Genomic DNA, 10,824 nt, shown 5'->3' with positions numbered 1-10,824 from the left:
AATTGAGAGGTCCACAAAGACTATATGGAGGGAGCAAAGCGGAGTAGTGACGCCTAGGCACCTAAGGGGCAGGGACCCAGGAAACTGGCAGCGAGGGGACGGGACTTAGGGAATCTCCGAGCTCCAGAGAGGAGGGGCCTGTGTCCCTCGTTCCTGGGTCCTTGGGGAGGAGAAGACTAAGACACTGGCAGTTTTCTAGGGACTAAGGGGAGAAGACCCAGGCTCCTGAATTATGTGAGAGGAAAGAGATGAGGGTCCAGACGCCTGGGTCTCCGAGGTGGGAGGCCAACTCCTAAATGTGGGGGTCCACACTTAGGCTCCCTAGCGAGGTCTAGTCAGTGTCCGTGGGAAGGATGCAGACAAGCACGCGCGACGAGGTTTATCCGGATATCTTTATTGTGTCTCTGCTCCCTGTCCGCCTCCCGCGCAGTCCGCATAGGCTAGGCCGGGCACTCGGCCCCCGAAGCGGTACGTGTACTTGCGTCCACCGCTCTTGCGCACGATGTCGCGGCGGTAGTAGTAGCGCAGGCCTCGGCTCAGCTTCTCGTAATTCATGCCCGGCTTCCTCTTGCGCTCGCCCCACAGCCGAGCCACCTGGGGCAGAGGGGAGGGGGCGGGGCTTAGCCATGGTGGGCGGGGCGGGCCTGGGCGAGCAATACGGCTGGAGAAAGGTTGGGCGGGGCCTTGAGAATAGGGGCGGGGAAGGGGCGGGGCCAATGACTAGGCAAAGTGAATGGCGGGACTAGGTTGAACCACAGGAGAGGGGGCGGGACTTGGCGGGGCAAGGGAGCTGCCCCACCTCTTTGGGGTCGCACAGCTGGAACTCGCGGCTGTTGCCTGTCCAGCGGATGCAATTGCTACGGTCCCCGTCGTGGAGCAGCTCCAGGAGGAACTGCCACAGCTGAATGGGACCTGCAGGTTGGAGGCAGGTGAATCCCCAATCTTCCCGGCCCCAGATCAATGACCAGGCTCTGTCGCCTCGAAGGGCCAAGGGTCCAGGCCCTCCCAACTCGAGACCCATGAGTCCAGATCCCCTCCCCCTCGGGGACCCATATAGGGGACCAAAGAGTCAGCCTCGGGGACTCAGGGCTCAGGTCCCCCACCTTGGAGATTTAGGCGTTTAGCTTTCCCACCTCGGTGATTCGATGAGGGTCTAGACCCTCATCTCTTTCCTCCCACATAATCCAGGAGCCTGGGTCCTTGTCCCCTTGGTCCCTCGAAGACTACCAGTGTCTTAGTCCTCTCCTTCCCAAGGACCCGGGAGTGAGGGCCACAGGCCCCTCCTCCCTGGAGCGCTTAGGTCCCTAAGCCCCTTCCCTCACTGCCAGTTTCCAGGGTCCCGCCCCCTTAGGTGCCTAGGCGTCAATACTGCGGCCTTGTTCCCTCCGCCGACTTCGCTGACCTCTCACCTCGCTGGGTAGTTTTGGGGTAACGAGCCAAAGCGGCACAGTCCGACTGCTGACTCTGTTCGGAGGAAGTGGTGAGAGCTGAACCCTGGTACCCCTTCGCAGATGTGGTGCAATCCGTATGCAGCCCCGGGTTCCAGGAGGCGGTGCAGTCCGAGCCCGCAGGGCCGCCCCACGAAATGGTGCAGTCCGCGCGCGGTTCCCCGCTCAGGCCGTTGCCCCAGTAGGTGGCGCCGTCGGGGCCGATCGAACAGTCCCAGCGGGTGGCGCTCCTGGCCACCTGGGCGCGCGTCCACGAGGCGGCCCCTCCCGCCGAGGTGGCACAGTTCTGGCCCGCGGCCCCTTCAGAACCAGAGAGCAGGGCGGGGCCCGGGCAGGGAGGGGCGGGGTCCAGGGTCTGGCAGCCGCGGCTCCACGGGTCCGAGGCCGCGCACGCCAGGTCCGTCCAGTCTCCGGAGCACGGAAGAGCCTGAGGGGCGGGCTCTGGGAGGAGGAACGGACCCAAGTGAGCGGAACCCAGGTTTCCCGGCCCCTCGGCGGTTGCAGGGGTCTAAGCTCTCAGCCCTAGCGCTTGGGGCCCGGGGCTCCGGGATCCAGGCCGTGGCACCTTGAGAAAGCAGGTGTCCCCAGTCCTAGCCCCGCTCCTCGGCAAAGACTGGGGAGTCTGCATCTCCAGCCCCAGTGCCTGAGGACCCCCGTCCACGCTTCCCACCGCCTCCCCCACACACTCACCCGCCCCCCACGGAGCTTCTGGGTGCAGTAGCGCGGGGTCCCAGCCCCGCTGCGGGAGCCCTGCGGGAGAGAGGAGTGTGAGCGACGACTTCGAGACCGCCCTCGACCCGCCCGGGAGTCTATCTGTCAGGGACTGGGCGTTATTACCCCCAGTCCCTGCTCACTCAGGACCCGGGGACCCCGCCTTCAGCCTCAGGAGTCCAAGCAGGCGGGCCCTGGCTGCTCAGCCCCGGAAGTCCAGGCGGGTCCCCACTCCTCCCTTACACCCGGGAGCGCGGCCTCCCCCTGTCTCCCCCAGCACCCAGGGTTCCCAGCCCGCAGCAACCTTTCCAGCTAGTCTCTGCGGTTGGCATGTCCCCTCGGAGCGCCAGGTCAGGGAAATAGAAGCCGAATTCAGCTCCTTCTGCAGGCAACGAGGAGGTCAGGGCCGGTGGGGGGTTAGCAGCGGTCCCCACCTGGGCACCCTCCCCACACACCTTGTCTCAGCCCTGGCAGCCTACCCAGCCCTGTCAGCTTGTTCCCCCGAGGCACTTCCTGTGGTGCTGCTTCATCCCAGCTCCACAGGTCCATGGATGCTCTTCGGGAATGTTCTGCGTCGGGAAAAGTCGAAATGGCACTGGGTGAAGCTGTGACGCTGGGAGACCCGGGAGTCTGGGCCCCAGCCCTTGCTTCCCGGAGACCTCGGAGTCCGGGCCTGTGCTCCTGCCTTCCCCGGGAACCTCGTAGGCATCTTGGCCTACGGCCCCCTCTCTCGCAGACCAGGAGTGAGGGACCTCAGCCCTCTGCCCCTCTCAAACCCGGGCGTCCAGGCCCCCAGCTTTTGGGGGTCTAGCCCCCTGGTCCTTCCTAACCTGGACTCCCAGGCATCCAGTCCTCAGTTCGCCGCTCACCTCTGGCGGGTTCCTCTGCCCCCAGCCGGGGGTCTCAGCCCCATTTCATACCATGCACCCCTTCCCTCGAGGGCCTGGGCAGGGGGGAATTTTCCGAGACGTCAGAGCAGGGGGTCGCAGCCCGGGTCAAGTTGCAGGGGCGGGGGCGGGGCCGAGCCGCGCCCCCCGCCTCAGGGATGGGCGCTCGCCTCTGGGGCTGTCCTGCTGCAGGGACGATTTAGGCTCGGATGGGGACTTGGGGAACAGCCTGCTGGGCGAGCCGGGGGGCGGGGGCTGGGGGTGTTTACGGGGTGATGGAGCGGGAAAGGGGGCTTGGGGAACAGCTTCTCAGTCTTGGGGACTTGATCCTGCGACATGGAGGGTGGTGAGGGAGGAGGGTCTGGGGTCAGTCGGGCTGCCCCAGGCTTATCTATAACAGGAAGAGGGATTTCCGGCCAGATACCCCCACCTCCCCAGCGTCAGCCGACGTCACAATTGGCAGAGTGACTGCGGGGTCCGGGGGGTGGAGTGGAGGTGGGGGAGGCCGACCCGAACCCCCCACCCCGCGGCCAAGTTGGGGAGGGCATCCTGGGGCTGCTCCCCGGGAGTGTCCGTCATAACAACAATATAAACAATAACAGTAGTAATAACAGCTGACATTAAGTGAGGGATCATTGTGCCACCAACTGTGCCATAGGCCTTCTTTTAATCCTCTTAGGAGGTAGGTACTATTCCTATATGCATTTTATGAAGGGGGAAATTGAGACAGGCTTCCTCCCACTGCTCCTCCTCTCCAGAGCCCGTGCCCTGGCATGCTCTAATAGCGTGTGACAATTGGGGAAATTTAAGTATAAACTGAACAGGAGATACTATATAATTATTTTCTTAGATGTGATAATGGTCTTATGGTATGAAAGATGTCTCTTAGGAAATGAACACAGATATTTAGGGATGAGGTGTTACAATGTCTGTAACTTGCTTCAAATAACTCAGCAAAAAGCAAAAAAAAAATTCATACATGTAACATATATTAGTACATACATACAGACAACATTTGGGACATATCCAATGTTGGGACATATACAACTAAAAAATTAATTGTTCTTTACCTGAAATTCAGTAAGTAGATGTCCTATATTTTCGTTTGCTAATTCTGGCGACCCTTAACCCAGGTAACCTGGCTTCAGAGACTATGCTTGTGACCATCCTGCTATATTAATAAGTAAATATTTACCATTAAAAATAACTTTTTTTTTTTGAGACAGTCTTGCTCTGTTTCCTGGGCTAGAGTGCCGTGGCGTCAGCCTAGCTCACAGCAATCTCAAACTCCTGGGTTCAAGCGATCCTCCTGCCTCAGCCTCCCGAGTAGCTGGGGCTACAGGCATGTGCGACCATCCCTGGCTAATTTTTTCTATATATTTTTAGTTGTCCAGCTAATTTCTTTCTGTTTTTAGTAGAGAAGGGGTCTCACTCTTGCTCAAGCTGGTCTTGAACTCCCGACCTTGAGTGATCCTCCAGCCTCGGCCTCCCAGAGTGCTAGGATTACAGGCGTGAGCCACCGCGCCTGGTCTCGCCTAGCTTCTTGATTATTAACCGCTTGCCATTCTGGAGGATCAGAGGAGGGAGGCACTGCTGTTCTGTCCATTTTACAGAAGGGAAACTGGGCTTCAAGAGGAAGAGAAACTTTATCAAGGTCACATGGGACTAGAGTGGGGCTAGGATTGGATCCAGTGTTGGTTGAGCCACCAAGCCCTGGGGCATGACTGGCCCCTCCATCCACTCAGCCCCGGGGCCAAAAGGGAGTCCTGGCCTGCCCGGCCCCACCCGGCCCCAGGCCTGCTCTCCCTGAAGCTGGCCTCTCTGCTGTGTCTGTCTCTCCATGTCTCTCTGCCCTGTCGAGGTTGATGTCCCCAGCTCTGGATCTCTGTGGCACCTGGCCTGATTCCAGTGAGGCCTTGTTGCCCAGTCTCTTTTGACAAGTCTCTCTGTCCCTTCTCATCTCTGAGTGTTCCTTTCTTCTTGTCTGTCTCCATCTGCCTCTCTCTCCGGGTTTTCTCCCCGCCTCCCTTCCCACTGCACTGTCTCTGAGAGTTCTCTTCCCTGCACCTCGAGTCTCCCTCCTCTGTATCGGTCTGTCTCTCCCTGTCCTCAGGAAGACTTGTGTGTACTTTTAAAACCCTCCTTTCGTCCCTTGCCCCTATGGCTGCGGTGGGCAGAAGGGGATTGGGTAAGAAGGGCTAGTGAGGAGGGGAAGGGGGTCGAGGGTCTGGGGCTGGGTGGTCTAGCCCAGGTGGCAGGGGGCTGAAGGGCACTTCCTGCCAGGGAAGGAAGCCCTTACCCCTCTGACCAGACTGGAAAATGTGACGTCAGAGAGGGGGCAGTAAGGGGGGAAGACAGGAACAGAAGAAATTTGACACCTCTCCTGGGTGACCTCCTTCGCTGAGTCCTTGGTATTGTCTCCTCCCACCCCCACGCCTTTTGTGCAGCTGAAAGTCCTTCCCGACTTGTCCCCTCCTAATGCAGGTTCTGATGGCTGTGTCCTGGCAGACCTTCATCCCCTTCCCACACTCAAGCCCTAGAAGGTCCCTCCTCTGGCCTGGTCCCTACCACAGCCTCCCTCCAGATCCGCAGCCCACAGTGGTGGTCTCAGTGCTCTCTCGAAAGCACGAATCTGCAGTGCCAGTCCCCTGCTTGCTGCAGCCTTCGGGGTAAAGTCTAAGCTCTTAGCCTGGCATTCAAGGTTCTGCACCTCTTTGGACAGGCAGAGGCCAGCTTGGAGCTGGGAAGAGAGAGAGGGGGAGACACCCACAGACACAGAGAGAGGAGAGACTCAGAGAGATACACTTAGGGACACTCAGAGATACAGAGATACCCACACAGAGACATACAGCAACATAAGTCAGCTGGGGTTTGGCAGAGTGAAAAAACTGGAAAACAGTCTGAGACACCCAGAGAATAAGAATTCCAGAAAGAAAATGAGTCTCGGAAGGGGTGAGAATGACAGTTCCTTCAGGAAGCCCTTTCTGATCCACAGGTCTGCACCCCGGGCTCCCCCAGCCCTACCCTGACTGCTCCGCGCTCTGCCTGGCGTCAGCCTTTCTGCTGCCACTGGACCATGAGCTCCCAGGGAGCAGGGCCCGGGACTGTTTCAGTCTCTGTGGTGTCACCAGCATTTGCAAGTTTGTTGAAAGCCTAGAAAGCTTTGAGCTCCAGAAGGGCGGGCCTAGAAGACCCCCTACTTGGTGCTGAGAACACAGGCTGGAGTCAGACCTGGGCCCCAGCTTGGCCTTGCCATGACTCCTCCCTTCTCTGGAATGGGCTGTGTGCACCGTGCGCTTTAGAGTTGGAGAGGAGGTAACGGGTGCACCTTAGGGGCTCCAGAACACTCATCTGCTGTCCGGGTAAACTTTCAAGGCTCCCCACAACTCTCAGGTGGGGGATGCCAACCCCAACTCTCCAGAGTGCTTTCAAGCCCAGCCAAGGATGGAAATGAACATAAATTTATTGAAACTGGTTTTGAGGCAGGTGGGTGGATAGTTGGGGGTTTTGTGAAGAGAGCTGTGGGGAGGAGCCAGCGCCCGGCCGGATGGGAGCGGGTGCCCAGCCACAGACCCTATCTCAGGCCCAGCTTCTTCTTTTCCTTCTGCTTCTTGCGGACCACGTCCAGATTCCGGTCCTTCCACATGCTCTTGCGGAGCTTGATGGGGCGTGAGCCCACATACTTCCCTGCAGAAACAGAGGGTTCTGGTCAGGCTTCGGGTCAGGCCTGCCACAGCCGCCGTCCCTCGGGGAGGCCTCACCCACCATTCATCTCACGCATGGCGCGCACGTAATCACTGGGGTCCTTGAAGCTGACGAAACCGTAGCCCTTGGTCTTGCCTGTGCGCTTGTCACGGATCACCTTAGCCTTAAGGAAGGATGGGAAGCGGCTGAAGGCGCGTGCCAAGATGTCATCGTTCACTTCATTGCCCAGATCCCCACAGAAGATCCGGAAGTCATCTGGGGATGGGAGACAGAAAGGGTCAGCGGATGCAGATTCCTGGCCAGGGCCCACTTTGTGGGAATGCGCCACTTTCTCTGGAGGCTCTGCCAAGCGCCTGGACAGATCTGTGTGCGCCTGGCACCCCCAACAACCCTTTCACACTAAGGCACAGAGAGCTCAAGTCATCTGTCCAAAGTCACCCAACCAGGAAGCAGCAAGCCTGGGACACGAGCTCAGGCATCTGCCTCCAGAGTCCTTTAACCTCTACCTGTACTGCCCTTCCCCGCCCTGGGCCATCTCACACATTCCCACGACGAAGCCCCTCACTCTGTTCCAGCCCGGCCTTTCCACGGAGCCCCTGGTACCCCTTGGTGTCCTAGACACCTTGCCATGGACATCCCTGGCCCCTAACACCTACTGGCCTCCCATCATGGCACAGGCTTCCTCTTCCTCAGCCTTGCTTCCTCTGCCAAGCCCACTCTAATTCCCCCCGGAACGCTGGACACACTGCCTGATCCTTCTCCAAAGCCGAGCTCAGCTGCCATTCTCAGCCACACCCTCTGGGTCGGGCCCACGCCCCTACTGAGCATGCTCAGTCCCAGTGAAGCCCCGTCCCCATGAGGCTCATGCTATTATTCCCTTTCTGGTAATGAGGAAAATGAAGCTTGAAAGGCTAAGTGACTTGCGCAAGGTCACAGAACTAGGGTCTCAAACCTGCACTGTCCCGTCTGGCCCTCGCTTGGGGCAGTAGAGGGTCCCAGCAGAGGAGACAGAAGTCAAGGACTGGGGTGGGAGGTGGGTCTGTTTCCTTTCTCAGATACTGCTGTGGCTGCCCATGGCTTCTGTGGTGACTAAGAACATTCTTTGAGAACACAGTGGGCCACCCCAGGAGGAAACCAGGACAAACTCAGAGGGTGGGACCTTCTATAAGACAACTGGCCTGGACACTTCAAAAAAAATATATACAAAGAGGTGTGAGGGGGATTAATTTTACTAAAAGATAATCTAGGCCAGTTGCAGTGGCTCATGCCTGTAACCCCAGCACTTTGGGAGACGGAGACTAGGGGATTGCTTGAGGCCAGGAGTTCCAGACCAGCCTGGGCAACATAGTGAGACCCCATCTCTACAAAAAGACAAAAAAATTAGCTGAGTATGGGGCATGTGCCTGCAGTCCTTGCCACTCAGGAAGCTGAGATGGCAGAATCACTTGAGCCCAGGAGTTGGAGATGACAGAGCAAGACCCTGTCTCATTAAAAAAAAAAAAAAAAATCTAGAGGCATAACATGGCATGCATTCTTGTTTGTGGCAAAAACAGCTAAAGTGGAATTTTGGGACAACTGGGGAAATCTGAATATAAACTGAACATAAGATGCCACAAAATTATAGTTAATTTTCTCAGATGTCCTAATGGTATTACGATATGAAAGAAATGTTTCTTTTCTTAGGAGTTGGATACTGAGATATTTAGGAGTGAAATAATGACTTCACTTTACGACTTGCTTCACACGACTGAAAAAACCAAAATTACCCACGTATTATACACACAGAGGAATAAACAAGCGAAATGTTAATTGCTGAATCTAGGTGGTGGATAAATGACTGTTGACTGTGCCATTCTGAGTTTAAAACTTTTCATAAGAAGTTGTGAGAAGAAAGAATACTCTTTGACCTTCAGCAAGCCAGGCCCTCATGAGTGCGATGGGCGAGAAAGCCCTAGGTACCAATCACCCCCACCAAGTTCTGGCCCAAGGCTGGGTGAGGGACCGGCCCCTCGGAGCTGTAGTCTCACCTCCATGACGTGGGCTAACAACGGTGCCTGCCCTGTGGAAAGGTGTGGAGTTTCCTGGTCCCCCTTCCCTGCCCGTAGCCCCAGGGCGGGCGGCCTGCCCTTGGCGGAGTGACGCCGACCTCGCGCTTCGGCCCGCTTACCCGCGTCCCATTCCAGCAGGCTGGGGTCCTCCCAGCTGCTCCCAGCTGCCGTGCGAATGCAGCGTTTCAATTTCTCTGGCTTCCCCTTCTTCTTGTCTTCACCCAGGGGCTCTGGGACCTGAGGAGGGAAGGAGAGGGGTACAAAGGGCTTGCTGTTGGAGTCTCCCACTCTCCTTTGCCCCCCGGCCCCCTGCCTCCACAGCAAGGACTGGATGGGCTTTTGGGGGTGGGATACATGCGTCTGTCTCCCTCTCCCCAAGTCCTCCCACCATCTGGACAAAAGATTCTATGTGTTTCTGTGTGTGGAAGCTCCTGGGCTCCTGCCTGCCCTCCAAGCCCCTTCTGTCCCCTCACTGCCGTGCTCCCTTGCTTACCTCAAGAGCCATGAGGCCAGGGGGTGGCTCAGGCCGGGGGGGCCGGGGCCGTGGACGCAGGGACAGGAGCTCGGGAATGCGCAGCGGGGGCAGCAGGCCACGTACTACCTCCAACGGGAGGGGCAGGGGCTCAGGCTCGGGCAACGGCATGGCCAGGGCCAGTGGCAGGCTGGGCCCAATGACTGCAGGGCCTGTCGGGGCCCCTCCTGCTCCCACAGCCACTGCTGCACTAGCCTCCTCCAGCCCGGCCGCCGCTGCCACCACCGCCTCTTCCTTCTCCTTCAGGCCCAAGCCCAGGCCCAGGCCCAGCTCTCGGGGTGCTGCTGGCTCTTCCTGCGGGTAAGAGGAGAGCGTGAGGGGCCAGGTCACAGACTCACACCTTACTTTCACCCCCATCCCACATGACCAGGCAAGGGCCTGGGAGTCAGGGAGCAGGCAGGAGACACGTAGGCAAAGAAAGAAGTCTCCAGTCGGACACACAGACAGAGAACACAGGCAAAGAGACAGACAGACAGACACAGGGACAAATAACATCGAGACAAAAACAGAGATGATCGAAGGAAAAATAGAGATATAGAGGCAGAAATACACCAACAGCATGTGTTTCTCTCCATACTCTCTTCACAAAAGGCAAGAAAAACAGACTTGGCCCCAGAAAGAAACAGGGACAGATGGGTGCAGCAGGAGTAAGAGTGAGGGCAGGGGAACAAACGCCGGGGCAGGGGCAGACACAGCCACAGCCCTCCGGGCCAGGACTGAGGGCCTCCCCGCCTACTGCGCCTCTGACCATTAGCTCCCCGTCCATACTCACCAGAGGGGGCCTCAGAGCAGCCATGGAGCCCAGGGGGGGCCCTGGGGCCCGAGCCATTGGCGGCAGCATCATGGGTGGTCCAGGAGGCCCAGGCAGAGGGGGGCCCACGAGGGCCTGGTGAGGGGGCCGCAGGGCCATAGGGCGGGGGCCACCTGCTGCAGAAGAGAGAGCAGAATCTGTCAGGGTGTTAGTGGGGGAGTCGGAGGGCTTAGGTGGGGAGTTATGTGGCAGGGATGATGACCCTGGCCCCCTCACCTGCTCTCTGTAGCACATGGGGGACGAAGGCCGGACGCAGGATAGGGGCCCTCTGGGGGGCCACAGCTGTGGGAGAGAGAGATGGGGGTGTGTGTCATGGGGGACAGGTGTACTTGGGGCAAGGTGTGTGTGGGTGTGCTCTCAGCATCCAAGAAATCCTGCGGAAGAGTCGGGGAGCCTTCTGGGAGATGTGGGCTCTTTCCACTGGTTCATTCAGCAAAAATTTACCACTGAGGAACTCCTCTGGGCCCAGCCCTGTCGTGAGCAGTGCTGGGGACACACCGACAGACCAGGGTTCTCAGGGAACTCCTGGTCCAAGTAGGAGGGAACAGACGCCTCACAAGAGAACGGCAGCCCAGAGCGATCGGGGCTGGAGAGGGGAAAAGCCCAGGCAGAGAGATCCGTGCTGGGAGAGGGAAGCGCAGCTGCTGGAACCCAGAGGAGTCCCCTGACCTAGCCAGAGGAC

General features: G+C 58.4%; 2 protein-coding genes across 4 annotated transcripts; both read right to left on the bottom strand.

Moving 5' to 3' along the window:
* Positions 1-374: 374 nt before the first annotated feature.
* On the bottom strand, positions 375-3,449 carry ETV2 (ets variant 2). Of its 3 annotated transcripts, none has more exons than XM_012651592.1 (6): positions 2,639-2,708; positions 2,440-2,541; positions 2,139-2,198; positions 1,410-1,889; positions 800-912; positions 375-594 (listed from the first exon to the last, which is right to left on the bottom strand). In XM_012651592.1, exons 1-6 carry the CDS (start codon positions 2,706-2,708, stop codon positions 394-396), a joined length of 1,026 nt encoding a protein of 341 aa, XP_012507046.1. In that variant the 3' UTR covers positions 375-393. The 3 variants fall into 3 exon arrangements, with proteins under 3 accessions (XP_012507046.1, XP_012507047.1, XP_012507048.1); XM_012651593.1 differs by having other exon boundaries at positions 2,139-2,218; positions 2,463-2,541; XM_012651594.1 differs by lacking the exons at positions 1,410-1,889; positions 2,139-2,198 and adding an exon at positions 3,029-3,449 and having other exon boundaries at positions 2,464-2,541; positions 2,639-2,728.
* Positions 3,450-6,491: 3,042 nt separating this feature from the next.
* LOC105816232 (RNA-binding protein 42-like) lies at positions 6,492-10,407 on the bottom strand. The gene is made up of 6 exons (XM_012651591.1): positions 10,359-10,407; positions 10,104-10,258; positions 9,293-9,625; positions 8,919-9,036; positions 6,812-7,006; positions 6,492-6,733 (listed from the first exon to the last, which is right to left on the bottom strand). The coding sequence occupies exons 2-6, from the start codon at positions 10,239-10,241 to the stop codon at positions 6,621-6,623; spliced, it is 897 nt and encodes a 298-aa protein (XP_012507045.1). The 5' UTR covers positions 10,242-10,258; positions 10,359-10,407; the 3' UTR covers positions 6,492-6,620.
* Positions 10,408-10,824: the final 417 nt, after the last annotated feature.

This window comes from Propithecus coquereli, unplaced genomic scaffold (genome assembly GCF_000956105.1).
Source record: "Propithecus coquereli isolate 6110/MARCELLA unplaced genomic scaffold, Pcoq_1.0 Scaffold358, whole genome shotgun sequence".
NCBI lineage: Eukaryota > Metazoa > Chordata > Mammalia > Primates > Indriidae > Propithecus > Propithecus coquereli.
The sequence above is the reverse complement of the archived record's forward strand: the minus strand, read 5'-3'. Positions and strand labels throughout refer to the sequence as shown.

Coding starts and splice junctions, on each gene's coding strand:
- LOC105816232 (XM_012651591.1), bottom strand. CDS start 10,241: ATGGCCCTGCGGCCCCCTCACCAGGCCCTCGTGGGCCCCCCTCTGCCT. Junction 7,007..8,918: donor CCTGCTGGAATGGGACGCGG/GTAAGCGGGCCG, acceptor TCCCATCCCCAG/ATGACTTCCGGATCTTCTGT. Junction 6,734..6,811: donor CGCCATGCGTGAGATGAATG/GTGGGTGAGGCC, acceptor CTGTTTCTGCAG/GGAAGTATGTGGGCTCACGC.
- ETV2 (XM_012651592.1), bottom strand. CDS start 2,708: ATGGACCTGTGGAGCTGGGATGAAGCAGCACCACAGGAAGTGCCTCGG. Junction 2,542..2,638: donor GAACAAGCTGACAGGGCTGG/GTAGGCTGCCAG, acceptor CGTTGCCTGCAG/AAGGAGCTGAATTCGGCTTC. Junction 595..799: donor AGCTGTGCGACCCCAAAGAG/GTGGGGCAGCTC, acceptor CCTCTGCCCCAG/GTGGCTCGGCTGTGGGGCGA.